The sequence below is a fragment of the Desmodus rotundus genome, chromosome 12, assembly GCF_022682495.2.
Source record: "Desmodus rotundus isolate HL8 chromosome 12, HLdesRot8A.1, whole genome shotgun sequence".
NCBI lineage: Eukaryota > Metazoa > Chordata > Mammalia > Chiroptera > Phyllostomidae > Desmodus > Desmodus rotundus.
This window is the reverse complement of record NC_071398.1, coordinates 44313018-44341014: the sequence shown is the minus strand read 5'-3', so window position 1 is coordinate 44341014 and position 27997 is coordinate 44313018. Positions and strand designations below refer to the sequence as shown.

Here is a 27997-nt window from a genome sequence, read left to right as displayed (position 1 = left end):
CCTCCCTTCTCCCTGGCTCTCCCTCTCAGTCTCCAGCTCCTCTCTCTCTCTCCCTCTCTCCCTCTCTTTCTCTCTCTGTCTCTCTCTCTGTCGGGCAGAGTCACCCACCACTGCCCTCCCAGTGCTGGGGGGACCTTTCCCAGGCTGTAGCTGCAGGTAAGAGACCCCCAGATAGGTGGGGGCATGAAGGGAACAACTGTGTCTCCCCAGGCTGGTGGAGGGGGGTGTTTGTGGAGCCAGAGGCCGCTTCTCCCTTAACTCATTTATGGGGGGTGGGGGGCTGCATATTCTAGGTGGGGGATACCAGGGCTCTTCGGTGGGGTGGGAGCACCACAAGCAACCAACGTCTCAGCCCCTCGTGCGTTCCAGGGTGCGAGTCGGGCTGGGGGGTGCCCCTCCTGGGCACAGAGGGGACGAGAACATCCCACGCCGTCTGGGGAAGGTCTGGGGAAGCCCCCCCATCCCCCACCTCTGGAGTGCGCTGCCTCCACCCCCCACTTCCTGTGTCTGGGTCTCCTCGTCTGTGGACACGTCTCTCAGGGGTCTCTGTCCTGCCGAGTGCGCCTGTCTCTCTGAGTTCCGCTCCCCTCTCCCTCTCCCTCTGTTTCTCTCTGCTCTCGTTCTGCCCGCGCCTCCCTGTGCCTGGGTCCGTTCGGTGCCTTTCCAGCACTCCGTCTCTGTGTAAGTCCTTGTTCCTCTCTGCCTTCCTCTCTCGCCATCTCTGTGTTTCCACTGTCTCAGCTTTCCTGTGTCTCTGTCTGTCTGTCTGTCCCCACGCAGGGGTGTGTGTCTTCCTTCGTCTTCCCTGCCCCTTCCCCTGTCCCTCTGTCTCTTGGTGTCTGGCCCTCGCCTCTCTCTTTTCCTCCTCTCTCTCTTCCTCTCCCTGGCAGCCCGTTAACTCTCCCCACACCTTTGTCCCCACCCCTGGTGGGGTGTAAGGGGGGGACCTGGAGGAACAAGGTCCGCCCTGCAGAGTGGGCTCCCCCAGAAGGATAGGAGTCCCTGAACTCCTCTCTGTTCTGCAGACAAGTTCCCTCCCACCCATCAGCCGGCGCCCACCCTGTGCCTCCCCGAAGACTGAGCCCCGGTCCTCCCAGCTTGTTTCTGGCATTCTGAGGCTGGTCCTTGCGGTCTAACCCGTACCCTCCGTAGCACAGGTTGAGCCAGCCCTTTCTTCCCTCTGACCTCCCCATTCCTCCTCACATGGAACAGACCAGTCCTGCCTGTAGTCTGACTTCCACATCTCTTGCTGTGTGTTCATTCAGCCTCTTCACAATTTCTGAGTACCTTTCCTACTCTAGGTCCCAGGCCGGTCCCTCCTGAAGTCTCACCTCCCTCCCACTCATGATGTGCCTGCTTCATACCAGTCTCCTTGTGGGGATGGATCTCAAAAGCTTCCCCACCACCCATTGGTGGTGCCTAGGGGGGCCCTTCTGAGTCTAGAGGTCCCTGGCCAGTACATTTCTTCTTTCCTGGAGGGCAGGGGGCCCCAGAGAAGGTGGTGACAGTGCATGATTAGGGGAGAGGTGTGCGCCTGAGTGCGCAGCCCACGCTGCGGTGGAGTGAGTCCTCAGGTGCCCACGTGGGGCTCCCAATGGGTCAGCAAGGGCACCAGCTTGGGAGTCCCACGAGCTGAGTTGCCATCATCTGCTCTGCCCCTTGCTGGAAGCCCTGTGGCTTGGCCGAGCTCTTTCCCCTCCTGGACTCCGGTTTACCCAGGTTTTCCCATCGGTGTATCAAAGCACCAGCGCTGTGCGTGTGTGTGTGTGTGTGAGTGTGTGAGTGAGTGTGATCGCCAGCTGGGAGGGCGCAGGGCTCACCCAGGAGCAGTAAGCGTGCATGTTCAGAATCCCGGGTCTCCACCTCGCAAACCTCTCCCCACCTTCTGCATTCATTCCAGGGGCAGCGGGTACCCCCGGCCCCCTCCACCAGCGCAGTCAGGTCCCACCCTTCCCTCATGCCAGGCTAGACCCCCTCCTGGAGCTTGCTCTGGGGATGACCCAGCTGGCCACCGGCCCACAGGAGTGAAGAGAGAGCGAGCCCCGGGTGTCAGCCATCTGCCCGTCCGGCTCCCACCCTGGCCTCAACCTGATCCTTTTGCCCCTGGATTCTAGACCGAGATTAGGTTTCAGTGCTGCTGATGGACAGGGAGAGGCAGAGGCAGGAGACTGGAGGAGGGTCCCCCCTCCCCTGCCAGGCTCTCCCCAGGGACAGGGCTCAGACCTCATGCTGTTCCTCTCACAAATATTTATCTTGTGCTTTCTCTCCTTTCCTAAGGCCTCCCTGAGAGGAAGCCAGGTTTTTGAGGAAAGGGGATTGAACCAGCTGTTTTGTCCAGCCCCTGGGCAGGGAGAGCAGGCATGGCAGCCCTCGGCCAATGCTGGCCTCCCTGGGGGGCGACGGAGTGGGGGGGACAGGTGGTTAGACTAGAGGGAGGACTTCCCAGGCCATGGCCCTTCCACAAGAGAGGGGATTAGATGCTTTAGATGGATTCTTGCCTCCCAGGTGGCCCTTGTTCCTCCTGAAAGCTGGGGAGGAGGGAGGGAGAAGAGCATGAGTCTTTGCTTTGGATCCTGGTGGGTTTGTAATTATGCCCAAGTCGTTGCTAATTAGGGGGCTGCTAATTAGACATATCATTAGGGGACCTGCCGAAGGGGGCTAATTGTGCGGTGGCCCTTTAAGAATCACCCCCCCCCCTCCCGCCTACATACACACACACACACACACACACACACTCCTTCCCTGGGAGGTTCTGCCAACAGGCTGCTCCCTCCCTCCCTCTCTCCCAGAGCAGCCAGCCAGCTCCCAACCCAGGAGTGCCTGAGTAGGTGGGTCTGTGTTGGGAGCAGGCTGTGGGTTAGACTCTAGGAAGAACTTTTTTCAGGCAGAAATGGAAGGTGCTGGAAGAAATGAGGCTGGTGGTGGAGAGAGGGGTCGGGGTTGGTGGAGGCTCGGAGGATCCCTCCCTTCCTCTCTCAGTTCCCTTTTTTATAGTCTATTGGGTTGCCATGGCGACGCAGTGGGGCAGAGGAGCTGGAAGTCTGGGCCACTCCTGGAGAGAGAAATTGGGAGCCACAGAGTCGCTGCTGGGAGACTCGGCCAGTTGTCTCACCTGGCTGAGCCTTGGCCTTCTCATCTGTGAAGTGGCTGCGGGCTCCCCCAGGGGGGCTGCTGTCACTTTCAATAGAAAGCTCAAGCGACATGTGCATGGGGACTTTAAGGGGCAGAGGGAGTGGACATTCAGAGACGAGAGTCTGCAGAAAGGGGAACAGCAAGTGCAAAGTCCCTGAGGCAAGAACTTGCCCGGTGGCTGTGTCAGAGGACCCACCAGGAGCTAGTGTGGCTGGGCCGAGTGAGCGAGGAGAGAGATGGGGCCAGAGACAGAGTGACGGCCAGATCGTGTGAGGTCTGGTGAGCCAGGCAGAGGGCCGTGGTGCTCTGAGCGAGAAGGGGAGGCTTCTGAGCAGAGGAGAGATGCGAAGTGATTTGCATTTTTAAAGGAGACCTGGACAAGACACAGAAATAGCCACTCAAACCCAGAACCAGAGGCGAGAAGAGAATATGAAAACAGTGGAGCCCATACTCACAAACGGGACAAAAAACCCCAAACAGGGTTCATATGTCACATACCTCACCGAGACTGGGGGTACTAGAGAGACACCTGCCCCCATGAGAGGGAAGGATGTGGGACAGGCCCTCCACAGCCCCGCCCCAACCCTACCTGAGACAGACACCCCAGCTGCCACCACTGCCCAGATTCCGAGCAGTTTTAAAAGCCAAGTCGGAAATCTTAGAATCACCCTAATGAATCACTTTCAGCTGCTTGCCTCACCCACTGAATCATTCAGCCTGCGTTTTTTGTTTGTTTTTAAAATTACTTATTTATTTATTTGGAGGAGGAGGAGGAGGGAGAAGGAGAGGGAAAGAAACATCAATATGTGGTTGCCTCTTGCACACCCCGCACTGGGTACCCGGCCTGCAACCCAGGCATGTGTCCTGACTGGGAATCGAACTGGCGACCCTTTGGTTCACAGGCTGGTGCTCAGTCCACTGAGCCACACCAGCCAGGGCTCAGCTTGTGTTTTCTGTGCCTGGCTTCATTCATGTATTGCATGTCTGTGAGATTCATCTGTGTCATTGGGTGTATCTGAAGCCCACTCCCTTTTCAGTGCTGTATAGTATTCCACAGTGTGCTTCCCCACCCTTGCCATATTTCTCCCTTTTACTGCTGAAAGGTATCTGGGTTATTTCAAGATGGCAACTATTATCCATAAAGCTGCTGGGAACGCCCTCATGTGTGTCTTTTGGTGGACACATGACCTGTTTCTCTTGGGTGCATGCCCGGGAGCGGAATTGCTGAGTCGTAGTTTGCGCAATGTTCAGCTACAGTTTCCCGAAGTGGTCGGACCAAATGATGCTCACATCTGCTGCACGCCTGTCTTTATCTTTTTGTGTCTTTCTCCCTTGGTCTCTGTCTCTCTCTGTCTCCCTCATTCCCCACCCCCAGCAGGGCTCGACTCCTGTGTGTCCGGCAGGGGCGTGCTCCCCTCACCTGTCTTCCTCCTCCTTTCCCCCATGCAGGACCCTGCCGCCCCCCCCCCATGGCTCCCCTGGCCTTGGTGGGATTCACGCTCCTCCTGGGGGCTCCCCCGTGCTTGGGGGCAGCCACCCCAACCCCCTCTCTGCCACCTCCTGCCACCAATGACAGCGACACCAGCACGGAGGTCTGCCAGGGCTCCAACCGCTGCCAGCCGGGAGTCCTGCTGCCCGTCTGGGAGCCCGACGACCCGTCACTGGGTGACAAGGCGGCACGGGCCGTGGTCTACTTTGTGGCCATGGTCTACATGTTCCTGGGCGTGTCCATCATCGCCGACCGCTTCATGGCATCCATCGAGGTCATCACGTCCAAGGAGAAGGAGATCACCATCACCAAGGCCAACGGCGAGACCAGCGTGGGCACCGTCCGCATCTGGAACGAGACCGTGTCCAACCTCACGCTCATGGCCCTGGGCTCCTCAGCGCCCGAGATCCTGCTGTCCGTCATTGAGGTCTGCGGCCACAACTTCCAGGCGGGCGAGCTGGGCCCCGGCACCATCGTGGGCAGCGCCGCCTTCAACATGTTTGTGGTCATTGCCGTGTGCGTCTACGTCATCCCGGCCGGCGAGAGCCGCAAGATCAAGCACCTGAGGGTCTTCTTTGTCACGGCCTCTTGGAGTATCTTCGCCTACGTCTGGCTTTACCTCATCCTTGCCGTCTTTTCCCCGGGGGTGGTCCAGGTGAGCAAGGACCCGTGGACACCTCCTTGGTGCACGTGTGTCTGACCGGAGGGGTGGTCCCCCAGGCTCGGAGAGTTGATTCCTGCGTCTGCAGAAGTGCATGCTCCCCTCCGAGAGGGCCACCAGCTACGCCGTGCAGGTCACACACTGCCCTAGAGCTCGGGGCTGGAGCTCAGTGGGTGCCCCCAAGCCTTGTCTAGATGGGTCTGCAGACCCCGGAAAGGGCTCATCCGCCCGGGGGGGGGGGGGGTCTTGTGCAATGCACCCATCCAGAAGGGACACCTTTTAACTCTGGCACGAGCTGCCAGAGCCCTTACGGTCTGTGGGAGGCAGACAGCAGTTGACATTGTAGCCAAGTATTTGCTCGGTGTGTTGGCGCTTTCCTGCTCCCCGGGCTCTGTGCATTATTTATTGCTACTTTTGCAATAAGGCACCCCCTATTTGCATAATTCATGCTACCGTTGCCTAATCCAGCCTTGTGTTTTCTGACAGTGTTAATTGACTTGGGTAACTTGGTGTCATTTGCATAATTTATCCATGGACGCGCACAGAGGCGTGCCCACGTCTGCTGCGTAATCTAACTCTGTGTTTACCAGCTATGCAGCCTGTGGTCTGCACCCTTCATTCATTATTCATCATTGAGGGCTGTTCTTAGGATAATTTATGCCACTACACTGTAATTCACACTCTCATCAGCATTGGTATAAGCTCAGGCCGCAGCAGCAAAGGCCACTTTGCATAATTTATTCCAAGAGTGAGACAGAACTGAGACCCAGCTGCGTAAGTACACCCGCAGGCACATACCCATTTGCATCGCACTTGTCCAGTGTCTTAACCCGCACCCTGCGGAACTTTCCTTTAAAACATTTGCCTGGTCTTTTCCACAATCCAGAGAGATGCGGCCGCCTACATTTGCATAATTTATTTATGGGCCTACCTAATTCATTCACGCACATGCATAATTTATTTGAGGCTACCCAGGATTCCTTCACACGTGTGGAATCTATTCATGTGTACCAGTCAGGCTTTGCCAGTTTCTATGTTTCTTTCCAGGAAGAACCTGAAGGTAGAGGCGTAAAAATTTCTTGCAGATGATATAAAGGCAGAACTGAGGGAGGCAAAGTCACGGAGAGGGAAGGGGCCGATGGCGCCAGAAGACAGGGATGAGGGAGGGGGAGAGACGGTTGCCACGATTGCCCGGAACTGCGGCACCGAGTTTCCTGGCTGCCATAGCGAAAAGTACAGAGCAAAAAGTACATCACAACCCTCAGTCGCTGTTAAGAAGGACGGTCTTCTGACTTAGGTTTTTAGAACGGCCTTTGGTGAGCATTTACGCCGAAACTGAAACAAATCTCAGGCACCATGGATGAGAGGTGGGGTAGGGATGTGGGTGGAGGTGAGATTCCCCCCAGAGAAGGAGCTGGCTCCGATGTAGGGAACCGAGGGTGTAAGACTCGGTGGTTCTGCGTGGAGAAGTAGCCACAGGGGATCCTTTTGGGAGTAACAGAGACCAGACTGAAGGGACATTTCTGTGAAATGACTGAAGGAACTGGCCTGAGAGAAAGATGTCACCAGTTCTTCCTAGATGCAGTGAGCTGTGACAGTGGCAAGATTGGTCTGGCTCTGGATTGTCTCCAGGAGGGCTGTGTGACCTCAGGCAAAATCCGTACCCTCTCTGGGCCTCAGTTTTCACATTCGAACCATGGAAGGGGGTTGAACTAGACCCGCTGCTTCTGAACGCTTCATACCCAAGGCTCCTTTTTTTTATATAACAGATATTTTGTTATATCCCCTTTAATCTGCTGATACAAGGTTCTTAGATAATAAGAGAGAGGGCTTTTGGCCTCATTTTGGTGTGTGGACCCTGGAGCCAGGGGCCTGGGTTCAAATCCCACCTCTGCTGCTTTTTAGCTGTGTGGCCTTGGTCGAGTTCCTTGCCTGCTCTGTGCCTCAGTTTCCCCCACCAGCTGGAGGTCATCATAGTACTAACCTAAGAGGACTACAGGAGGACCAACAATTGCTGCACGTGGAAGGGCTTCGAACAGCCAGCCAGGCCGTCATCATGACCTTTAATGTAGCCGTGCCAAAGTGTTTGTATGTGGAAATGTTCTGTGAGAGATGATTTTCCTTTATGTCAAAGTTCAGGCATTATACTGACTTTGGAAAGCCAACCACATAGGCAAGTTCTAGTTCATCCGTGGGAAGAACTGCTCAGCTCTGGCTAGTGTGGCTCAGTGGATTGAGCACAGGCCTACTAACTGAAAAGTCACCGGTTTGATTCCCAGCCGGAACACATGCTTGGGTTGCTGGCCAGGTCCCCAGTTTGGGGCCTGTGAGAGGCAACCACACATTGATGTTTCTCTTCCTCTCTTTATCTCTCCCTTCCCCTCTCTATGAAAAGAAATAAATAAAATCTTTAAAAAAATAAGTCACGATGAGGGAGCCAGATGCCGGCACCTACTTATAAAGAACAAGTTTGGGATTAAAAGAAAGAGAAAGATCAGAGACCATTCCATGCAAGGGTCCAGCATGCAGGAGGAAGAGCAGGTAGCTACAAGATTAAAAATGAGTGTATTCGACATGTGTTAAACCGTAAAGAAAAATACCTCATATATACATGAGAGAGGGTTGAGTTCTAGACTCCAATTATTTATTTTTTATTTTAGAGAGAAGGGAAGGGAAAGAGAAAGAGCAACATTGATCGGCTGCCTTCTGTACATGTCCCAACTGGGGACAGAACCTGCAACCCAGGCATGCGCCCCGACTGGGAATCGAACTGGCGACCTTCTGTTTACCCAACCAACTGAGCCACACCAGCCAGGACTAGAATCCAAATATTATAGGCAGGGTTTTCGGTGGGAGGTTTCGAAGTCAGGCAGGACACGGGACAATTCTGTATTATGGGTGGCTGTCCCATGAGTTGCTGGATGTCACCAGACTGGGATCATATCCCCATCCCCAATTATGGTGGCAACCCATATATACCCCTAGATTTTTGATACCCCCTCTTGGAGGTGTTCCTGTCCACTGAGACCTGAGGTGTCTCACCCCTCTCCCAAGGAGGGCAAGTCCACGTGTCCTTTTGCAGTGGGTGCTCCAGAAGGAAGATGGGAATCTGCTAGAATCTCCTTTTACTATTTATTTTATTTTTCAATCCTGACCTGAGATGTTTATTGATTTGAGAGAGAGAAAGAAACATGGACGTGAGGCAGAAATAATCAGTTGCCTCCCGTACACACCCTGACTGGGAACCGAACCCTCAAACTTTAGGTGTACGGGATGCCGCTCCAAGCACTGACCCCCCTGGCCAGGGCTAGAATCTCCTCTTATTTACCTGCAGGGAGGAAAGCCAGTCTTAGGGGGTTGGGATTTTCTTCTGATTAAGAGAGATCCCCTGCAATATACACAGTGGCCAGTTCAGCGACCACAAGGCAAGAGTTCCTTTCACAGCTTGTGCAGGAAATTCCACTGCTTTTCCCAAACCCGCCTGGTGGCTTCGGTGCAGGTTTGCCGTTTCCAAGTCCTGCCTTTCCCGAGCCGTCAGTAAACACAGCGACAAGGGCCTGTGGAGATGGGATCCGAAAAGATATTTTCCCTACCAGGCTCGTGTTTAAGATACCTCTGGGGCCTTCTAATAGTAAACACTCTATCATCTTTTGCTCCTTATCTTTAACGAGAAAAGGCCACATTTGAGTCTTTGCATAAATATGTTCAGGGTGTTGCTGGATATTTCCTGTGTGCCCAGGTTCGTGCCAGTCCCAGGCAGACTGAGTCCTGGACTTTGACCAGCCCACGATAACGGCACTAGTACTGATGATGATGATGGGAATGGGGATTTCACATTCTGAGTGCTTTCCCCGTGTCAGGAACCGACAATGCCTCATGCTAGGGGTGTGTAACCCGTCCAGTCTTGGGGATGGCCCCATTTCCCAGACGAGAGGTGGGGCCAGACATCCCCGGGTCTGAACTGAACACGGGCTGGCTCTCTGGGGAGGCAGCGTGTAAACATGGGAACTCATTGCACGAGACTGAGAGAGAAGCCAAACTGTGCCTCTTTTAGAATCAGCCCTGTCCCCAGGGGCCAAATTCTAAGGAAGGAGAGCCCGGCCAGGGCTGTATGCCCTGGTGGTGGTGGTGGGGAATCCAGGGGGTTTGGGGAGGAGGTGGGCAGCGCAGGCCCCGGACCACGGCTGGGGTCTGGAGAAGTGGAGGCGTCCCAGGTCGGGTGGGTGGGTGGGTGGGGGATGGAGCAGGGAGAAAAAAGGTGGAGGGAGAGGGAGGCAGCAAGTCACGAGCTCTGCCCCCACAGGGACTGGGACGCGGTGGGGGGCGGGAACCGGGGGGAAGGCTCTCCCTTGGTGGTGGCTGAGAATATATGGGTTCCTGGCAGTTGGGCAGCTGGGCACCGTTCCCAGCGTGGGAAAAAATGGATGAATGAGGAGGCCAGGAAAGAGGGAGAGAGACAAGCAGAGACAGAGAAAGAGACTCTGAAGAATCTCACAAGGGAAAGAGATAGGTTTCTACAAAATATATAAAAGGATGTTGCCCTGGCTGGCGTGGCTCAGTGGATGAGCGCGGGCCTGCGAACTAAAGGGTAACCTGTTCCATTCCAGGTCAGGGCACATGCCTGGGTTGCGGGCCAGGTCCTCGGTAGGGGGCGCGCGAGAGGCACCCGCACATTGAAGTTTCTCTCCCTTTCTCCCTCCCTTCCCCTCTCTCTATAAATAAATAAAATCTTTAAATACATATTTATATATGTCCATATATATAGACATGGAGATGCCAGAAGAGGTACCAAGAAAGAAAGAGAGACCGAGTAGGAGGGAAGATAAAAAATCGACAGAGAATGAGACAGAGGCAGGGAAAGAGACAAAGATCTAGACAGAGAGAGAGATGGGGTGGGGGGAGGCTGGAAGAGAGACAAGGAAGACACAAAGAGCGGGGGAAAGAGGGGCAGAGACAGAAGTCCGAGATGGGGAGAGATGAAGAGATGCGGAGCAGGGACGCGGGAGCACCTGCCGAGGTTAGGAGCCCAGGCTGGGGAGACTGTTGTCGGGAGCTGGCGGGCGGCTGTGAGCGCGCCCCCTGGCGGCGTGGCAGTCGGTCCTGACCCGCGGCCGCCCGCAGGTGTGGGAGGCGCTGCTGACCCTCGTGTTTTTCCCGGTGTGTGTGGTGTTCGCCTGGATGGCCGACAAGCGGCTGCTCTTTTACAAGTACGTGTACAAGCGCTACCGCACCGACCCGCGCAGCGGCATCATCATCGGCGCCGAGGGCGACCCTCCCAAGAGCATTGAGCTAGACGGCACGTTCGTGGGCGCCGAGGTGCCGGGAGAGGTGGGCGGCCTGGGCCCGGGCCCCGCCGATGCCCGCGAGCTGGACGCCAGCCGCCGAGAGGTCATCCAGATCCTCAAGGACCTCAAGCAGAAGCACCCGGACAAGGACCTGGAGCAGCTGGTGGGCATCGCCAACTACTACGCGCTGCTGCACCAGCAGAAGAGCCGCGCCTTCTACCGCATCCAGGCCACGCGCATGATGACCGGCGCGGGCAACGTGCTGCGGCGACACGCGGCAGACGCCTCGCGCCGCGCCTCCCCGGCCGAGGGCCCGGGCGAGGACGAGGACGACGGCGCCAGCCACATCTTCTTCGAGCCCAGCCTCTACCACTGCCTGGAGAACTGTGGCTCCGTGCTGCTGTCGGTCACCTGCCAAGGCGGCGAGGGCAACAGCACCTTCTACGTGGACTACCGCACCGAGGACGGCTCCGCCAAGGCTGGCTCCGACTACGAGTACAGGTGCGTGCCAGGGGTGGGCGGCAGGGGTCGCTGTTCGCGGGGCGTAGGCTCTGCCTTGCGGCAGACTCTTGACTCACGGGTCTGCTGGCTCCCTCCGGGGCCCACCTTTACTCTGCGGTGGGCGGGCCTGCAGGATTCATTTAATTCATTCATTCCCTCTCGAGCGCCTACTTTGCACCAGACACTGTTCCAGGCATCTGGCACGCGCTGCTGGACAAGAGAACACGGGTGTCCACGGTCCCCGAGCTGCCCCTTCTCTGTTCATTATAACCTGTGGGTTCATGTGCTTGGCACGGCACTGTTAGTGGTGTAGCTCCGTTACACGGGCTCGTTACCTGGTAAAGCAAGTACCCCCCCCACACACACACACACCCATTCCTAAAGTAAAAATGTTTATTGAGCACCTACTGTATGCCACGGGTACATCGTGGTGAACAAGACATCTACAGCTCCCACCCTCCAGTTGCAATAAGGCCATAAACTATTAAACATGTAAAAACATCAGTGCTATGTGTGGAAATTAAGTAGGGTAAGAGGCCTTGGCTGGTGTGGCTCAGTGGACTGAGCGCCAGTCTGTACATCCAAAGGATGGTTCGATTCCCAGGCAGGGCACATGCCTGGGTTGTGGGTCAGGTCCCCATTTGGGGGTGTGCAAGATGTTTCTTAGGAAACACACACATTGATGTTTCTCTCCCTCTCTACTATAAAGTAGGATAAGAGGAGGGCTATGGTGCCCAAATTGTCCCCAGCACCCTACTAAGTCTCCTGCCCTCTCCTCACGTCCCTTTAAGGAGACCTGTGATCCTCCCTCCCTCAGCGATTCCTACAGAGCTCCTCCCGTGTGCTGCCCACTGCTTTTTCAGTGGCCCAACGTAAAAGACTACACAAGATAACGTCTGTCCTCACATGGCCCACAAAATTCTTTATCTATTTGTCATTCTCTCCATACCACACTCTTTGGAGACCTTGAGCTCTACAGTTTGGTCGGTTAACTGATGTGCACGTCGCCCACAGCTTCCTATCAGAGTAACGGCGGCCGCGTGTCTGCTGTGTGCCAGCAATGGGTCTGGGCCGTGGAGGCCAGAGTGAATGAAACGCACGAAGTCCCCACCCGAACGGACTCAGTGTCCTCACGGGGAAGACAGGCCATTAGGAAGCATATGCTGAATACGTAAAAATGTCAGGAAGTGGTAGGAGCTGTGAAGAAGACTAAAGCAGAGGACGGGAGAGAGGGTGTTTGGTGGCTGAGCTTTTCACGGGAGCCACCTGCTAGGTCACGCGCCACACCTCCCTGTCACCTTCTCCCTGAACTATTCAAAGATCTTCGGTTCTGCCGTCGTACAGGAGCCAACCCTTCACCCAGATTCACAAACTGTTCTTGTTTTTGTTGTGATTGCCTTCACTCTCTCGATTGTTTAAAAAGATTTTATTTATTTATTTTTAGAGAGAGGGGAACGGAGGGAGAAAGAGAGGGAGAGAAACATCAATGTGTGGTTGCATCTCACACACCCCCTACAGGGGACATGGCCCACAACCCAGGCATGTGCCCTGACTGGGAATCGAACCGGTGACCCTTTGGTTTGTAGGCAGGTGCTCAGTCCCCTGAGCCACAGCAGCCAGGGCTCTCACTTTAATATATAATATTAACAGTCATGGCACTCTGAGTCGCAGACAGCATGACCCTGCGTGCATCTGCCGAGAGTAACGACATTCTCCTACATAATCACAAACGATTGTCACACTCGGGACATTTAATACTGAACCGACATTGTTACAACGTATGCTCCGTGTGTGCAGTTCCCCAGTCGTCTCTGTGGCAACCTCTGTGGCCGTGTTGTCACTCCCTCCCACTCTTCCCACCCACCCCAGCCTGTTTGGCTGTCCAGTCTCTCGGTCTCCTTCATTCTGGGTCAGTCCCCCTCTGCCTCTCTGTGGCTCTTGTGACCCCGACACTTTAGGAGATGATAGGCCGGTTACTGGAACCGCCCTCAATTTGGGTTCGTCTGCTGTTTCCTTGCAGTTAGTCAGGTGATGCGCTTGGGGCAGGAATCCACGGACGTGATGCTGTGTCATCCTCGTGCCAGGAGGACACATGACACCCACTTGTCCCCTTCCCGGTGATGCAATGTCCAGTTTAACCGGTAAAGATGGCGCCCAAATCACCGCCTTCTACCACCCCTTTAGCTTACATTTCTTGTTTAAGTTATTTTCAGTTACAGTTGGTATTCAGTATTATATTCGTTTCAGGCGTACAACATAGTGCTTAGACGTGTATTAAATTTACAAAGCGATCCCCCCTGATAAGTCCAGTGCCCACCTGGCACCGTACACAGTTACTACAATATTACTGACCAAATGCCCTGTGCTGTGCTCGACAACCCCGTGACTATTTTGTCACTGCCAGCTTGTGCTCCTTCCTCCCTTCACCCTTTTCTTTCTCTTGTTATTTAAATTTTATGTATTCATTCTTTAGAGAGAGGGGAAGGGGCAAGGCAGAGAGAGAGAGAAACATCAATGTGTGGTTGCCTCTCGCGCGCCCCCAACCAGGGACCTGGCCCGCAACCCAGGCGTGTGCCCTGACTGGGAATCGAACCAGTAACTTTTCAGTTCACAGGCCGGTGTTCAATCCGCTGAGCCACACCAGCCAGGGCTGCCCTTCACCCTTTTCACCCAGATTCCCTATCCCCCTCCCCTCTGGCAGCCACCTGTTTATTCTTTGTATCTACAAGTCTGTTTTTGTTTTCTTTGTTCATTTATCTTTTTTTTTACATCCCACATATAAATGAAGTCATAGGGTATTTGTCTTTTTCTGTCTGACTTATTTCACTCAGCATAATACCCTCTAGGTCCATCCACATTGTCGCAGATGGTAAAATTTCATTCTTTGTTTATGGACAAATAATGGTCCATTGTGTGTGTGTGTGTGTGTGCACGCGCCACATCTGTATCCACTCACCTACGGATGCACACCTGGGCTGCTTCTCCGCTCCGATGAACACAGGGATGCCCTTGTCTTCTCAAACCTGTGTTTTGGATTTCTTCAGATAAATACGCAGAAGTGGACCTGGCGGGTCATAAGGTAGTTCTATTTTGTAATTTTTTGAGGAATCTCGTCCCGTTTTGCACAGCGGCGGCACCAGTCTGCATTCCCACTGACAGTGCCCGAGGGTTCCCTTTTCTCTGCATCCTCAGCAACACTTGTTTGTTGACAAGTTTACATTTCTAACATCCCACAGCTTTCAGATTCTAAGATTCTAATCTTAACATGCAGCTATTACTAGCCAGCTTTGGTTGAGTGCTTTTCCTGTATTAATGCAATCTTTATAACACCACCAGGCAGACACTATCATTAGCTCCATTTTACAGATGAGGAAACTGAGGCTCAGAGAGCTGCAGAACCCTAACTGCCCGAGGTCACACAGCTGGCACGGGGCCCAGCCCAGCTGGGAGCAGGTTGGCTCACACAGCTGGGCGCCTTAGCCACTGTGGCCAGGCTTCCCCAACAAGGCACCCCTTTCCTCCACTCCAGGTCTTGTCATCAGGCTCTGCCCCTTTGCCAGAACCTAGGGGTCCCTCTGCCCCTCCCACAGGGCTGGGCTTCTCTTGGGGAACTGGGCCCTTTCTTATGAAAGTGACAGTGGTAAAGATAATGAACACCTGTGGGTCATGTAGCGCATTCGAGAACCAGAGCCCAGCCCCTGAAGTGCATGGTGGGAGGGGTTGGGAGGGACAGTTAAAGATTTTCAAGGTGCACTAACAAGCCAGAGTCACTGGGACGTCTGTGGCCCTGCCAGGGGGAGCCCATTCGTTCTCTGTCCCCTCAAAGTTTCACCCTGACTGATGTACTGTCGCTGCCTCCTTCCTTTCCCCGCCCCATTATACAGCATCTTGTATGTGCCTCAGAGACTTACACAGCGGACGCTCTGCAAACCTAAGCCAGCTCACGCCCCTCCTCTGCTTCTAGGCCTCCCAGGGCTTCCAGTTCACTTAGAGTCATTGCCAAAGGCCTCACTGTGGCCCACGAAGGCCTATGGCACCTGCTCCTGTTCTCCACTCTACGACGTCACCTCTCACCCTCCACCGCAGCCACACCGGTCTCTCCGCTGTTCCTCAAACACACCAGGCCCGCTCCTGCCTCAGGACATTTGCATGAGCTGTTCCCTTTAACACCAGTCCTCCTCCCCAGATACCCCCCACTTGGCTCCCACCCTCAGGTGCGTGGCCTTTCTCTTGGGGGCACCTGGGCACAGAGAAGCGTTTGTCAGGAACGTGACAAGGTCCTACATCACTGCTGCGAGTGTGGTCCATTTCCCAGGACCACCTGCACCCCTTGGGAGCTAGTCAGAAATGCAGAGTTTTCAAACCTGCCGGTACTGAACCAGAATCTGCAATTTAACAGGATCCCCCATGGAATGTAAGGTTTGACACTTGTGACTGTGGAACCCTCCAGATTCCCACTCCACCTTGGGACTTTGCATGTGCTGTTCCCTCTGCCTGGAGGATTCCTGCCCACTAGTGCCTCCCCCAGGAAGCCTGCCCTGATCTCACCTTCATCATTATCTGTATAATGCTGGCCCTCCTAACCCTCATGCTTCCCCAGTGGGAGGGACCAACTCCGTCTTGATCCCCTTCCCGACAGAAGCCCATCCTGATTCCACCTCGGTATTATTTGTTTAATGCCTGTCCACTCTCATACCTGTGAGTTGTCCCGTGGCACCGCCCCCTCCTCCGGGAAGCCTGCGCTGGCTCCCCTCCCCGAAGGACTGCACGCCCTTCACTCCTTTCTTTCTGGCTCCTCCCCTGCAGCGAGGGCACGCTGGTGTTCAAGCCAGGCGAGACGCAGAAGGAACTGCGCATCGGCATCATCGACGACGACATCTTTGAGGAGGACGAGCACTTCTTCGTGAGGCTGCTGAACCTGCGCGTGGGCGATGCGCAAGGAATGTTCGAGCCCGACGGAGGAGGGCGGCCCAAAGGGCGGCTGGTGGCGCCTCTGCTGGCCACCGTCACCATCCTGGACGACGACCACGCGGGCATCTTCTCCTTCCAGGACCGCCTGCTGCACGTGAGCGAGTGCATGGGCACCGTGGACGTGCGCGTCGTGCGCAGCTCGGGCGCACGCGGCACTGTGCGCCTCCCCTACCGCACGGTGGACGGCACAGCGCGCGGTGGCGGCGTGCACTATGAGGACGCGTGTGGTGAGCTCGAGTTCGGCGACGACGAGACCATGTGAGAGCTCCGGCCTGCAGCCGGGGAGATGGGGCGGGGCCTGACAGAGGGGGTGGGGCCACACCGGGGAAGAGGCCAGGTGGGTGTGGTCTGTAGTGGGCGTGGTCGCTACGGATGGGTGGGTCCTGGAAAGGTCAGGGGAGGGGGCGGGGCCAGGAGGGAGGACAAAGGAGTGATGGGGTGTGGCCAAGGTGCTGGGATGGGACGTGGGTGGGGCCTGGGAGAACTTGGCTGGTTTGGGAGAGGAAGGTGGGACTGGAGGAGCAAGAGTCAGATGGGGAGAGAGGAGAGTAGGATAAAGGCCTGGGAAGAGGGGTGTGGAGGGCTCAATTGGTAGCTAGTGGAGGTGGATTGCGGCCTGAGTAGATGAGGGGAGGGTCCTGTCGAAGTGGGAAGAGGACGAGTCTGGAATGGAGGAAAGGTGTAAGGCATGGGTGGGGTCTGGGTAGGGGCACAAGGAAATAAACCAGGACGGGGGAAGAGGGCGAGGATAAGGACCTGGTGTGGGGCTTGTGAGTCTAGGTAGAACCTGGGGAAATAAAAGACCTAAGGGAAATGTGGGCGGCGCTTTGGGAAAGACTGAGTAGGAATGAATAAGGAGGCCTGGGGGAAATGGGAGGCTGGGATTCGGGGCAGTGGGGTGGGCTGGGCTGGGGAGGTGGGCTGGATACACAGGCATACATCTGTAGGCACACAGACACAACCAACACACACACGACCAATATACAGCCACAAAAAGTCACTGGCGCGCACCCTGAAACACAATCAGGGATGTTCTCACGCCCAGACGCCCGGCCACCGCCCCACGCAGATAGATGCCCGTGCATCCCTGTGTGTGCCTGCAGCCTCACCTCCCCCTCCCGCTCGCCTGGGATACACCGCGCGCCTTCCCTCTTCGCCATCTCCCTTTCGCCGCCCCCGCACGCCCGTCTGTCTCCCTCCTCCTGCCGCCCACGCTCCTCCCACCGAGCAGAGCCCCCCGCCGCGCTCCTCCCCCCCCCCCCCCCCCCCAGCCTCTGAGCCTGGGCCTCCGCCCAGCTTCTCAGGGCTCTTCTCTCTCATTCTGATCTCCCTGCGCGTCTCTCTCAGGGCATTTTCCCTCCGGGTCTCCGTTCGTCTCTAGGGCTCTGTCCCCAGTATCTAGCTGTTTGGCCTGGCTTATATTTCAGGAACGGATTCTCCATACCTTTCCTTCGTTCTCAATGTCTGGCTTGGGTCGAGAACTTGGGTTGGGGGCTGAAAGCACCGTCCGCAGAGGGGAGAGAATGCAAGGAGAGACAGACAGACAGAGGAAACGTGGAGAGAGAGAGAAAGAGAAAGAGAGAGAGAGAGAGAGAGAGAGCGCCAAGGGACAGTCAGACAGACAGGAGAGAGAGCATGAGAGAGACAGACACATGGAAAGAGAAAGTTAGAGGCACACAGAGGAAGCAGGGAGCTGAAACAGAGATACATGGGGCGGGGGGTGGGGGAGATTGAGAGACTGGCATGGGAGAAGACAAGGGAGAGAGATCTCAGGGCAGACCAAGAGAGACATCCTGACTGAGAGAAACTCAGTGGGAGCCAGGGAAGAAGTGGTCCTCCTGAAGCAACAGAGAGAAAGAAGAGAGGTTGGGTCAGCGAGAGAAGAGGACCCAGCACAGGAAAGAGAACGGGTCCAAGATCAGAGGCCGCGACGGGCGGGAGAGTGAAGTTAGTTTCCAGGAAACACAGAGCGCAGGCATGAGGGTGATGCCATGGCAGGCCGGGGGGGTGGGGGGGGAAGGCTTCTTCCTTTGATCTCAGGAAGTCCTGCCCTTGTCTAGCTCTAGTCCCTCTTGCTGTCCCCTACCGGTTGGGTTTCTCCTCCTGGGTCCCCTAAGGGCACACTTGTCAGGGTGTCAGTTGGTGTGCATGTCAGTCCCCGCGTGTCAGTGGGTCATGGCGCGTCTGCAAGAGTGAGCGTCGGAGGTGTGTGTGAGTGTGTCAGTCTGTCAGCTTGTCACCCTGTGGGCAGCTGCCTGCGTGTGTCAGGGGGTGTGAGGAGCGTTTTTCCAGCAGACCCCGCACCTGGCCGAGGCGTTTCAGCACCGCGGACAGCTCCCAGCCCACTCACGAGGTGGGGGTCCGCCGTTCGTTCCACCCACATAACATTTAAAATATCCCCAGAGCAGGAGAGGGTGAGGTGGAGGTGGGCGTATGTCCCCACACGACCGTCTTGTGTGTGTCTGTCTCTGCCTGGGTGTCGCTGCGGCCTGTGCGCTTCTGTGCCCCGAGATGGCTCTGGTGACCCCTTGGCTTGGAGTGTGTGGACTTCCTTATTCCCTTCCCTGGACATTGAGAGACCCAGGCGGAGAGAGAACAGATAAAGACAGGGAGCCCTGGCCCCTGTGGCTCCGTCGTTCGGAGCGCCATCCCATAAACCGAAAGTCTGCGGGTTTGATTCCTGGTCAGTGCACGTCCGTAGGTTGTGGGCTCTTTCTCTGGCAGGGGAGTGTACAGGAGGCAACGGATTGATGTTTCTCCCCCATCGATGTTTCCCTCTCTCTCTCCCCCTCCTCCCTCGCTCCAAAATCAATAAACATGTCCTTGGGCGAGGATAAAAAGAAGAAGAAGAAGAAGAAGAAAAGCAGAGACAGAGACAGAGCCACGGAGACAGAGAGAGGGAGACAGGGGCTGAGACATGGGGAGAGAGTTGGAGGAAGCTTGAAAGAGAGACCGAGATGCAGAGAGAGAGACGTCGAAGGGAATAAACAGACCCCGAAAGGCGTAAAGAGCGAGATCGAGGGAAGCAGGGTCTGCGTGGCACCACTGGGGGGTCTGCAGGCTGGCCATGCCGCCCAGGCTGTGCCGGGGGCGTCGCGCTCACGGGCATCTGGTCTGTGCGATTTTGCCACTGCACAGGGAACGGCTGCGGGGTGTGATGGTGTGCGGGTGTGGGCGGTGTGATTGGCTGTGCTTCCTCTGCTGGGTGACTGTGTGGGCCGGTATTTGTGTTTCTGGGTTCTGGGGCTGGGCCTTGTGGCTCCTGCCGGGGAAAGTGCTGCCAGTGGCAGAGTGTGGGCTTCCGGGGGTGGTGGGTCTGTGATGGAGGGGACCGGTGGTGTGCCTGAGGGGGAGGGGGAACTTCTGGCTGTTCTTCCCCTGCCGCCCCCTGGTTACCGTAGCAGCAGGGATGCTGAGAAAATCAATTAGCACTCAGTTAACCCTCCAGATGTGACCAGGGCAGAGTGCAGGAAGCTGATGGCCTCTTGCGCGGAAGGATTCGAGTTAACAAATGTTTATGGAGGGTGCGCCGTGTGTCCGGCGCCTTTCTAGGCATTGGGGATACAGCAGAGAATACAAATGAACGAGGATCACTGCCCTAGGGGAACTTGAATTTTAATACAAGGAGGCAGAGGGCAAAGGATAAACAAAATAAACAAGCGCACTAGATGCTGGGCTAGAAGGAAGAAGACAAAGAGCAGAGAAGGGGGTCGGGATGCTGGGGTGGGGGCAGGGATGGATTTCAGTATTAAAGAAGGTAGTGGGAGTGAGCCTCCTTGAAAAAGAAGATGGAGCCCTGGCTGGTGTGGCTCAGTGGATTGAGTGCCAGGCCTGTGAACCAAAGGGTCGTTGGTTGGATTCCCAGTCAGGGCCCATGCCTGGGTTGCAGGCCAGGTCCCCAGTAGGGGGAGCGCGAGAGGCAGGCACACGTTGATGTTAGTTCCCTCTCTCCCTCCCTTCCTCTCTAAAAATAAATAAAAAATAAAAATAAATAAAATCTGAAGAAAAAGAAGGTGGAGTTTGAGAAGCAGAGGAAGTAAGGGGCTGAGCCTGGAGGAAGTGTCCTCAGCAGAAGAAAAGGCCTTGAGGCAGGAGCAGGCCTAGTTGTTCAAGGGACAGTGAGGGGACCTATGTAGCTGGAGTGAGAGGGCAAGGGGGCGGGGTAGGAGGTCAGAAAGGGACCAGGGGCCAGGAGGCACAGGGCTTTGTGGGCCACTGGGCTCTGGCTTTGATCCTGGGTGAGAAGGGACCCCTGTGAATGCGGTGAGCAGAGGAAGGATGCGCTGTAACTTCGGTTGTATCGGGGTCCCTCGGGTCGCTGCTCTTTAAAGAACCTCAGCTTTCTCAGCTGTTTCTGGGGTTGTTTCTGCCAAATGGGGATAATGGGGGGGGGGACTTCCTCTGAGGATGGTTTTGAGGATTAAATGAGATTACAGAACCTGGGAGGGAGAGGGCGCTCCAGCAACTGTCTGGCTAAGAGGCAAGGAGCCTGATGACTCAGGGGAGGGGCCTTACGCTGGGTGTCCTGCTTCTGCCCGCTCAGGAAAACTCTCCAGGTGAAGATAGTTGATGACGAGGAATATGAGAAAAAGGATAATTTCTTCATCGAGCTGGGCCAGCCGCAGTGGCTTAAGCGAGGGATTTCAGGTGAGGGGCGAGGGGCGAGCTGTGGGAGAGGTAAAAGGTCCGGGGTGGGGGGACCCTTGGGGGATCAATGGTGGGCACTCCTTCAGACTCGTGCATCTGAGCTGCCCAGGGAAGTCATCTCACTTTCTCTGTCTGTCTCTCCCCAGCTTTGCTGCTCAATCAAGGTGAGTGGAGTTACCTCCTGGCTTTAACTAGAGAGGGGGACACTGAGGGAGCGTCTCAGGGCAGGGTCGTGGCCTTAAGCTACTCTTCCAGGTCAGGTGTGAGGCAGGTCAAAGATGAGAGAAAGGTAGATTGGGCTGGGCGTGGTTTGGAGCTGGCCTTAGAGTTGGCAGAGCCAGTTGGCTTACAGCTGGGGGTTCAGAGGCCAAGATCATGTTTTGTTTGTAGTTAACATCGGTGGGGGAGTGAGTCATAGAATCCAATCTGGGTTTGTGGTGGGGTCAGAGGGAGCCAGGCTTGGGGGATTTTTAGGACTGGGGTGGGGTTAGGATTTGAGATTAGGATTAGGAGTGGTCGAGGTTAGAATTAAGATGGAAGTTGATTTCTGGGTTTGTGATTAGAATTGGGGCCAGGCTCCAATGTTGGGATGAGAGTTGGGGCTAGGGTCAGTGGCTTGAAGATGATGAGGAAGTAGAATTGGGGTTTGGGGTTAGAATTAAGGCTGTATTAAAAATTGTAATAGTCAGGGTAAGGAATGCAAGCTGCTGTGACAAATAGGCCCTGAATCCCAGTAGATGAACACAAAAGGCACTTCTTGCTCGAGCATAGTTTTCTGAGAGTGTGCCTCGCTGGTGGGTGGCCTTCTGAGAATTAGGGTTGCATTGGTGCTGGGCTTGGAGCAAAAGATCAACATATTTTAGGGAGATAAGTGAATTCAGGGCCAGTTATAGGAGGTCTAGGTTCAAGATTTGTACCAAATTGGCTCTCCCCATCTTTCTTCAACCCCTCGAACATACTCTAGGATGTTTTCAGAGCTTGGATGTGGAGACTAGGCCTCCTCCCTTAGGGGTGTGGATAATGTTGATGGTATTGATGATGATGTTGGTGATAATAATAAAGACAATAACATTTCTGACTATTTATCATGTACCAGGCACTGTTCTAAACACTTCACGTGAATTAACACTTTTAACTCCCACAAACCCCTGGGAGGCAGGCACTGCGCCCACTCTGTAGATATGAACACTGAGGCCCAGGGAGGCCAGAACATTGCCCAAGGTCACAGAGTGCCCACCACAGGAACCCCAGAGCCCATAGACTCAACCTCATGTCTCAGCCACGGGGGCTGGGGCTCAAGCTGGGGGTGGGGGTGGTCAGGCAGGAGGCTGGGGCAGGCTGCAGAGGGTTACCAAGGAGGCTCCTCAGAGGACACAGATGGGTAGTGAAGGCATCACAGGCCCAGTTGGGCAGGCCTTCCTGGAGTCTAACTCGCACACGTCATGCTGCAGGGGATGGGGACAGGAAGCTGACAGCGGAGGAGGAGGAGGCTCGGAGGATAGCGGAGATGGGCAAGCCGGTGCTTGGGGAAAACTGCCGTCTGGAGGTCATCATCGAAGAGTCATATGATTTTAAGGTGATTTCCTGGGGCCTCACTTTCTTGGAGTTTTGCCTGAGTGGTTTCCTTGGGGAGAGTCTAGGAGGGGGTGGACTATGAGGGTCACAAGGAAGGGGCAACCAAGGGCCCAAAGCCATCCTCCAGGTCCCTCTGTTAGCACCATGGACAGCTCAGCCTCCTGGCCGGGCTCCAGGCTGTGGAAGGTTTCCGACCCTTGAGCATGGGGTGTGGGCCCCCAACCCCAGTCCCTCACGGGGCCCTCTGGGATGGTCACCGGCAGTGACGTCTTCCCCACCCTTCCATCCCCAGAACACCGTGGATAAACTCATCAAGAAAACGAACTTGGCTTTGGTGATTGGAACCCATTCGTGGAGGGAGCAGTTTTTAGAGGCCATTACGGTGAGCGCAGGTAAGTGGGGAGGGAGGAGAGAGAGGGAGAGAGAGGAGTAGGAAGGCATAGAGAGACACAAAGAGAAATGAATGGAAAGACAGAGGGAAGGAGGGACAAGGAGAGAAGGACAGAGAGATAGGGAAGAAAAAGAACAGGCAAGACACAGAGAGGGCAGACGAAAAGGAAAAGACAGAAAGAAACAGGTATAGGAGGATGAAAAGGTAGGGGAGAGGTACAAACAGGAGGGATGGGCACATAAAGAGAGGTGCAGAGAATCTCAGAGAAAGGCAGAGATGCAGAGAAGGGGGGCAGATGTAGTCAGGAAGCAGCAGAGGGCCAGCATGAGGGGAGGAAGACACCGAGAGAGGAGGGCAGCAGCACTGCGGGAGGAGGCGTCCCGCCCAGGCTTTCTCTTGGTGTCTGGTGATTAGAGGGTGGAAACAGGTTAAAAGGCAAGGCCTCCCCTGACAGAGCCTGGGCTCCTCTGTTGCCATGGAGACAGTCACCACAGCTCCCAGCTCTCCCCACCCCTGTTCGGTTCCCACCCTCCTTAGGCCTCAGATGGCTTCTCACTGCCCCCCTGTGGCCAGAGGCACTATGACACTTGGATCACACACACTGTCCCTTGTGATACAGATGCGGGAAACAGACACGGAGATGGAGGAGGGACAGGCCTGAAGTCCCACAGGGAATCCAGAAAGGGATGAAGTGGAACTTGGGGCTCCCATCCCTTTACACAACATCGGTTCTCCTTCAGGGAGGCCTATCTGGTGGGAACTGAAAACATACAAGGGATTGTGGTGCGAAAGAAATTGGTCAGCAGTGGGATCAAAAAACCCAGGCTTCGGGGATGGAAAACTACCAGGTAGCAGGCCTAGAGACTCAGGTTGGAGGTCTAAGAGAAATGAAGAGGCCTCTCCCTCTGAAGTCATGTTCTCTGACGTCTATTTCCGAGGGATCCCTGGACCCGGCCCTGTGCAGGACCATGCTGGGGACAAAGAGATGACCATGACACCCCAGGCCCTGTTCTGACGGAGCTCCCAGTCCAGTGGGGGAGACAGACCTGTCACCAGAGCGGGCAAGGCTGGGATGGGGACCTCAGGGAGCTGCAGGGGTGTATGACCCAGCTCGAAGGTCAGGGAGCGCTTCCTGAAGGAGACTTCTGAGCTGAGTCTTCATAAGGAAATAGGATAGTGTGTTCTCTAGGCTTTGACCTTATCCATGTCTCACTGTGGTCAGTTAGGGGTGCATTCAGTGGCAAACAACAGAAAACTCAACCGCCAGTGGCTTAAGCACATGAGTTTTTCTCGCAGAAGAAAAAGAACCTGCAGGAAGCAATAGTTCGCAGCAGCTTAGTAATGTCACTAAATGTCCAGGCTCCTTCTTTAGTTCTCTTTCTGTTGCTCAGCTTTTGCCCTCATGGTTGCAAGATGGCTGCTGCACCTCCAGGTGTTGCATCTATATGCCAGGCAAGAAGAGGAAACAGCGGGTCAGGAAGGGGCTGCACGTTTGCATTTCCAGTTTTAGTTTCCAATTCCATTTTACGTAGAGTCACAGAAAAAATCTCATTCTTTGAGATATAACATGCAGAACAAAACCACACCCAAACCACTCAGTTAAACATTTACAAACTGAAGCATTCATTTCTTTAACAAGGCAAGTGGCGATGAAAAGTGGGAAAGGAATATGTGACCTGAACCCCTGAGCCCATCGATCTCTCGTTGCCTCCACCGCCAGTGGGTATTCTGTGTCACGGACATTCTGAGGAGCCCTCGGGTTGGACCGTGGGGAACAGCTTGGTATTTGGGTGGCTGGCCTGCATATTATTCCTGGACTTGTTCTGAGTGACTGGGCAGGAGTTTCAGTGTCTCTTATCAGCGCCCTTCCAGAGGTAGTGCCGGGCACACACCAAGTGTGTTCATTGCTTTCCATTCATTGTGTCATGCTCGGTGGTTCAGGGCAAGGTGGGCAACATGTCGTTTGTGCTTTTCCATTACACAGGTCACTGCAGCTCAGAGGTGGGTCAAATGCGGTCCCAATAGGTGACACAAACAACTCGAAGGATGAGGAATCCTTTACAAAGCTCATTCCTCTCCGGAAAGCTAGAGCTTTCCAGAAACCCTCCATTTCTGCCTCATTGCCAGACTGGGTCATGTGGCCACTGCTGCAAGGGATTCTGGGAAAGCAAGTATTGAGCTTAGAACTCACTAACTGCAAGGCATTTGGGGAGAGTGAATATTTTTTATCTGAGAACATGGCTGTTGCTAGCCTCAAGGGATCCTGGGAGCATCACTAATGTCGGCTGGGTACATGCCTCGCTCTACCTGCAAAGGACTCTGGGAAAGTGGGTACCTTTAGCTCAGCATGTGGCTACTGTGAGCTGCAGTGAATCAGAGGAAGTGAATATTTCTACCTTCAGAATACTTCTACCTGTGAATATTTCTACATGGCTGTCAGTAGCTGTAAAGGCTTCTGGGAAAAGGATTATTTTTAAATAGGGATATTGCCACCCCTAGCAGCAAGGAATCCTGGGAAGCTGAGCGTCTTTAGCTGAGCATATGGCCTGCCACAGCTTTAAGGGATTCTGGGAAAGAAAATACCTTTACCTAGGCCTATACATTGTCCTTGCTGCAAGGGATTCTGGGAGTGTTTCCAGCAGTGGACATGGCCACACCTGGCTTCGAGGGGTTCTGGGCAAGCGATTCATTGTGTGGGACCCGCCGTCTGGGAGCTGAACAACATGGGGGCTGTAGTTGAGGCAGGGGGCATGGGCATGTGCCCCAGCTGGGTCGTGTGCCCGCAGGGGACGAGGAGGAGGAGGAGGACGGGTCCCGGGAGGAGCGGCTGCCATCCTGCTTTGACTACGTCATGCACTTCCTGACGGTGTTCTGGAAGGTGCTGTTCGCCTGCGTGCCCCCCACCGAGTACTGCCACGGCTGGGCCTGCTTCGGCGTCTGCATCCTGGTCATCGGCCTGCTCACTGCCCTCATCGGGGACCTGGCCTCGCACTTCGGCTGCACCGTTGGCCTCAAGGACTCTGTCAACGCCGTGGTCTTCGTGGCCCTGGGCACCTCCATCCCTGGTAACCCCCCGGGAGACCCCTTAGTGGGACAGGGTCTCAGACAGGCTACGCGGTGAGACAGGTGCTGCAGAAATAAGGTGGTGGAGCCCTGCAGAACTCGTGGCGGGGAGGGGGGGGGGCGTCCAAGAAACAGGCTGGTGGGGCGTAACAGAAGCTAGACTGGGGTCCCGTAGGTTCACTCTGTGAATGGAATCCTCCCCAAAAGCCAGCAGGTGGCATGTCCCATAGAACTAAGACGGTGGGAACTAGTAGAAGCCAGAGGATGCATTCCACAGAAACAAGATGTTAATTCCGCCCTGCCCCAGCCAAAAACCACATGGAAGGTTCCGTAGAACTATGTTGATGTGCATGATGGGAACCAGGCCAGTGAATTTCGAGGCTTTAATGAAGATGCGGGAGCAGAGTAGAAACCAGAGGTTGAAGGAGGGGTGCCGTGCAAATAAGAGAGTGGGGTTTCAGAGACTGCAGCTTGTACCCCCCAAAACACAATAGCCAAGATCCCCTCTTCCCAAATAAACCCAAGTGACAGTCCCTCAGAAACCAGGTGGCCTAGCCCAAAATTCCTACGGCAGCAGGGAGACCAGGTGGGTGGGCAGGCTGCCGCCTTCCTTTTGCACATCAGTGTGTTCACCGGTGCGGCGGCGCTCTCCGTCCAGAAAGCAGGAGGCGGGGCCTGTGGGAAGCGTCCGCTGGTGATTGGTTGGTTTTCCGACGCCTGCCCTCCATACCAGAGACCTGACTTATTAAAGCTGTTCGGGAACTGGTGCAGGCCATGGAAACCAGGCTGCTGCTGGAAGGGAACCATGTGGGGAATCGACAGGAAAGGGGTTGCATGTGGGTGGATCCTAACACCTATTTTGTCCAGCCTGGTGGCAGTGGGGTGATTGGGCCCATAGACAAACAGGCAGTGGGGTCATGGAAAGCAGAGAGGGATTCCCTTTGAAAGCAGGCAGCGGGTCCTGTACAGAGTAGGTACAGGGATGGTGACTGACCTTGCCTCTTGGGTGGGGTCAAGGCTTCAGGTCCCTACCACAGTCTGCCCAGGGCTATAGAGCCGGGAGGTGGGGCCTGCACCACGCCCCACAGCCGGTCTGGATCACCGGGACACAGAGATGGTGTGGGTCTTGTGGAAAGCAGACGACAAGAGCAGGTGGCCGCCAAGCCCGGGGGGTGGCCCGCGGAGGCCTGCTGACCCGCGCGCGTCTCTGCCCCCGCAGACACGTTCGCCAGCAAGGTGGCTGCGCTGCAGGACCAGTGCGCGGACGCCTCCATCGGCAACGTGACCGGCTCCAACGCGGTGAACGTGTTCCTGGGCCTGGGCGTGGCCTGGTCGGTGGCCGCGGTGTACTGGGCGGCGCAGGGCCGCCCCTTCGAGGTGCGCACCGGCACGCTGGCCTTCTCCGTCACGCTCTTCACCGTCTTCGCCTTCGTGGGCATCGCCGTGCTTCTGTACCGGCGCCGGCCGCACATCGGCGGCGAGCTGGGCGGCCCGCGCGGCCCCAAGCTCGCCACCACGGCGCTCTTCCTAGGCCTCTGGTTCCTGTACATCCTCTTCGCCAGCCTCGAGGCTTACTGCCATATCCGGGGCTTCTAGCGCCCCCTGCAGAGACTCGGCCTCCCCACCCCCACCCCCGGGGCTCGGCCTCCCTGCCTCCTGGGAATTGATCGTGCCCCCTCCCACCGCCTCCTCCCTTCCCCTCGGGAGTCTGCCCAGGCCCTCCTCCCAGTCACCCCGACTCCCGCCCATCCCTGTTAGTTTTCGTCTGCACCCCGGGGGGAGTTTCCGCCAGGACGTCTGTCCTCTCGGTGACCCTCTAGAGAGTCTACCATCTCTCTCCCCAGACACCCAACCTTGACTTTTCTCTGGAGGACTCCCCCGCCGCCGCCGCCGCCGCTGCGGATGAACCTGTGTGCCCCAGTCCCTAATATCAGCCCTCCCTGGGGCACTTTGAAGGAGGCCGATCCCCCCCTCCCCCAGGATAGCGCGGGTTTCAGCCCCTTCCCCAACCTCCAGGGCGCTAGGTTCAGCCGCCGGGGAGGGGGAGGGGAAAGGGACGTGTGCGTGCCGGTGCAAAGGGGGCCACGCCTTCCCCGATTTCTCCACTCAGGCCCTTGGGAGGACGCTTATTCTCGAGGCTTGGAGAAGGGAGGGGAGCAGTTTGGGGTTTCTGAGCTGGAGGGGGCATATTTGGGACCTGCAATTTCTCACATTCCAGCGCCCCCGCTCTCCTCCACTACCTCTGAGGGCCCCGCCATGCCTTCGAGGGGGGGCCTGTGTGT

At 55.8% G+C, this 27997-nt stretch overlaps 1 protein-coding gene across 2 annotated transcripts; it reads left to right on the top strand.

Annotated features, from left to right (window-relative positions):
* Positions 1-9: 9 nt before the first annotated feature.
* Positions 10-27979, top strand: SLC8A2 (solute carrier family 8 member A2). 2 transcript variants are annotated; one of them, XM_024569487.4, is made up of 10 exons: positions 10-156; positions 4582-5276; positions 10404-11068; positions 15875-16297; positions 20583-20686; positions 20833-20850; positions 22138-22262; positions 22554-22653; positions 25439-25717; positions 26935-27979. In XM_024569487.4, exons 2-10 carry the CDS (start codon positions 4602-4604, stop codon positions 27309-27311), a joined length of 2766 nt encoding a protein of 921 aa, XP_024425255.2. In that variant the 5' UTR covers positions 10-156; positions 4582-4601; the 3' UTR covers positions 27312-27979. The 2 variants fall into 2 exon arrangements, with proteins under 2 accessions (XP_024425255.2, XP_045058918.2); XM_045202983.3 differs by having other exon boundaries at positions 25531-25717; positions 26935-27068.
* Positions 27980-27997: the final 18 nt, after the last annotated feature.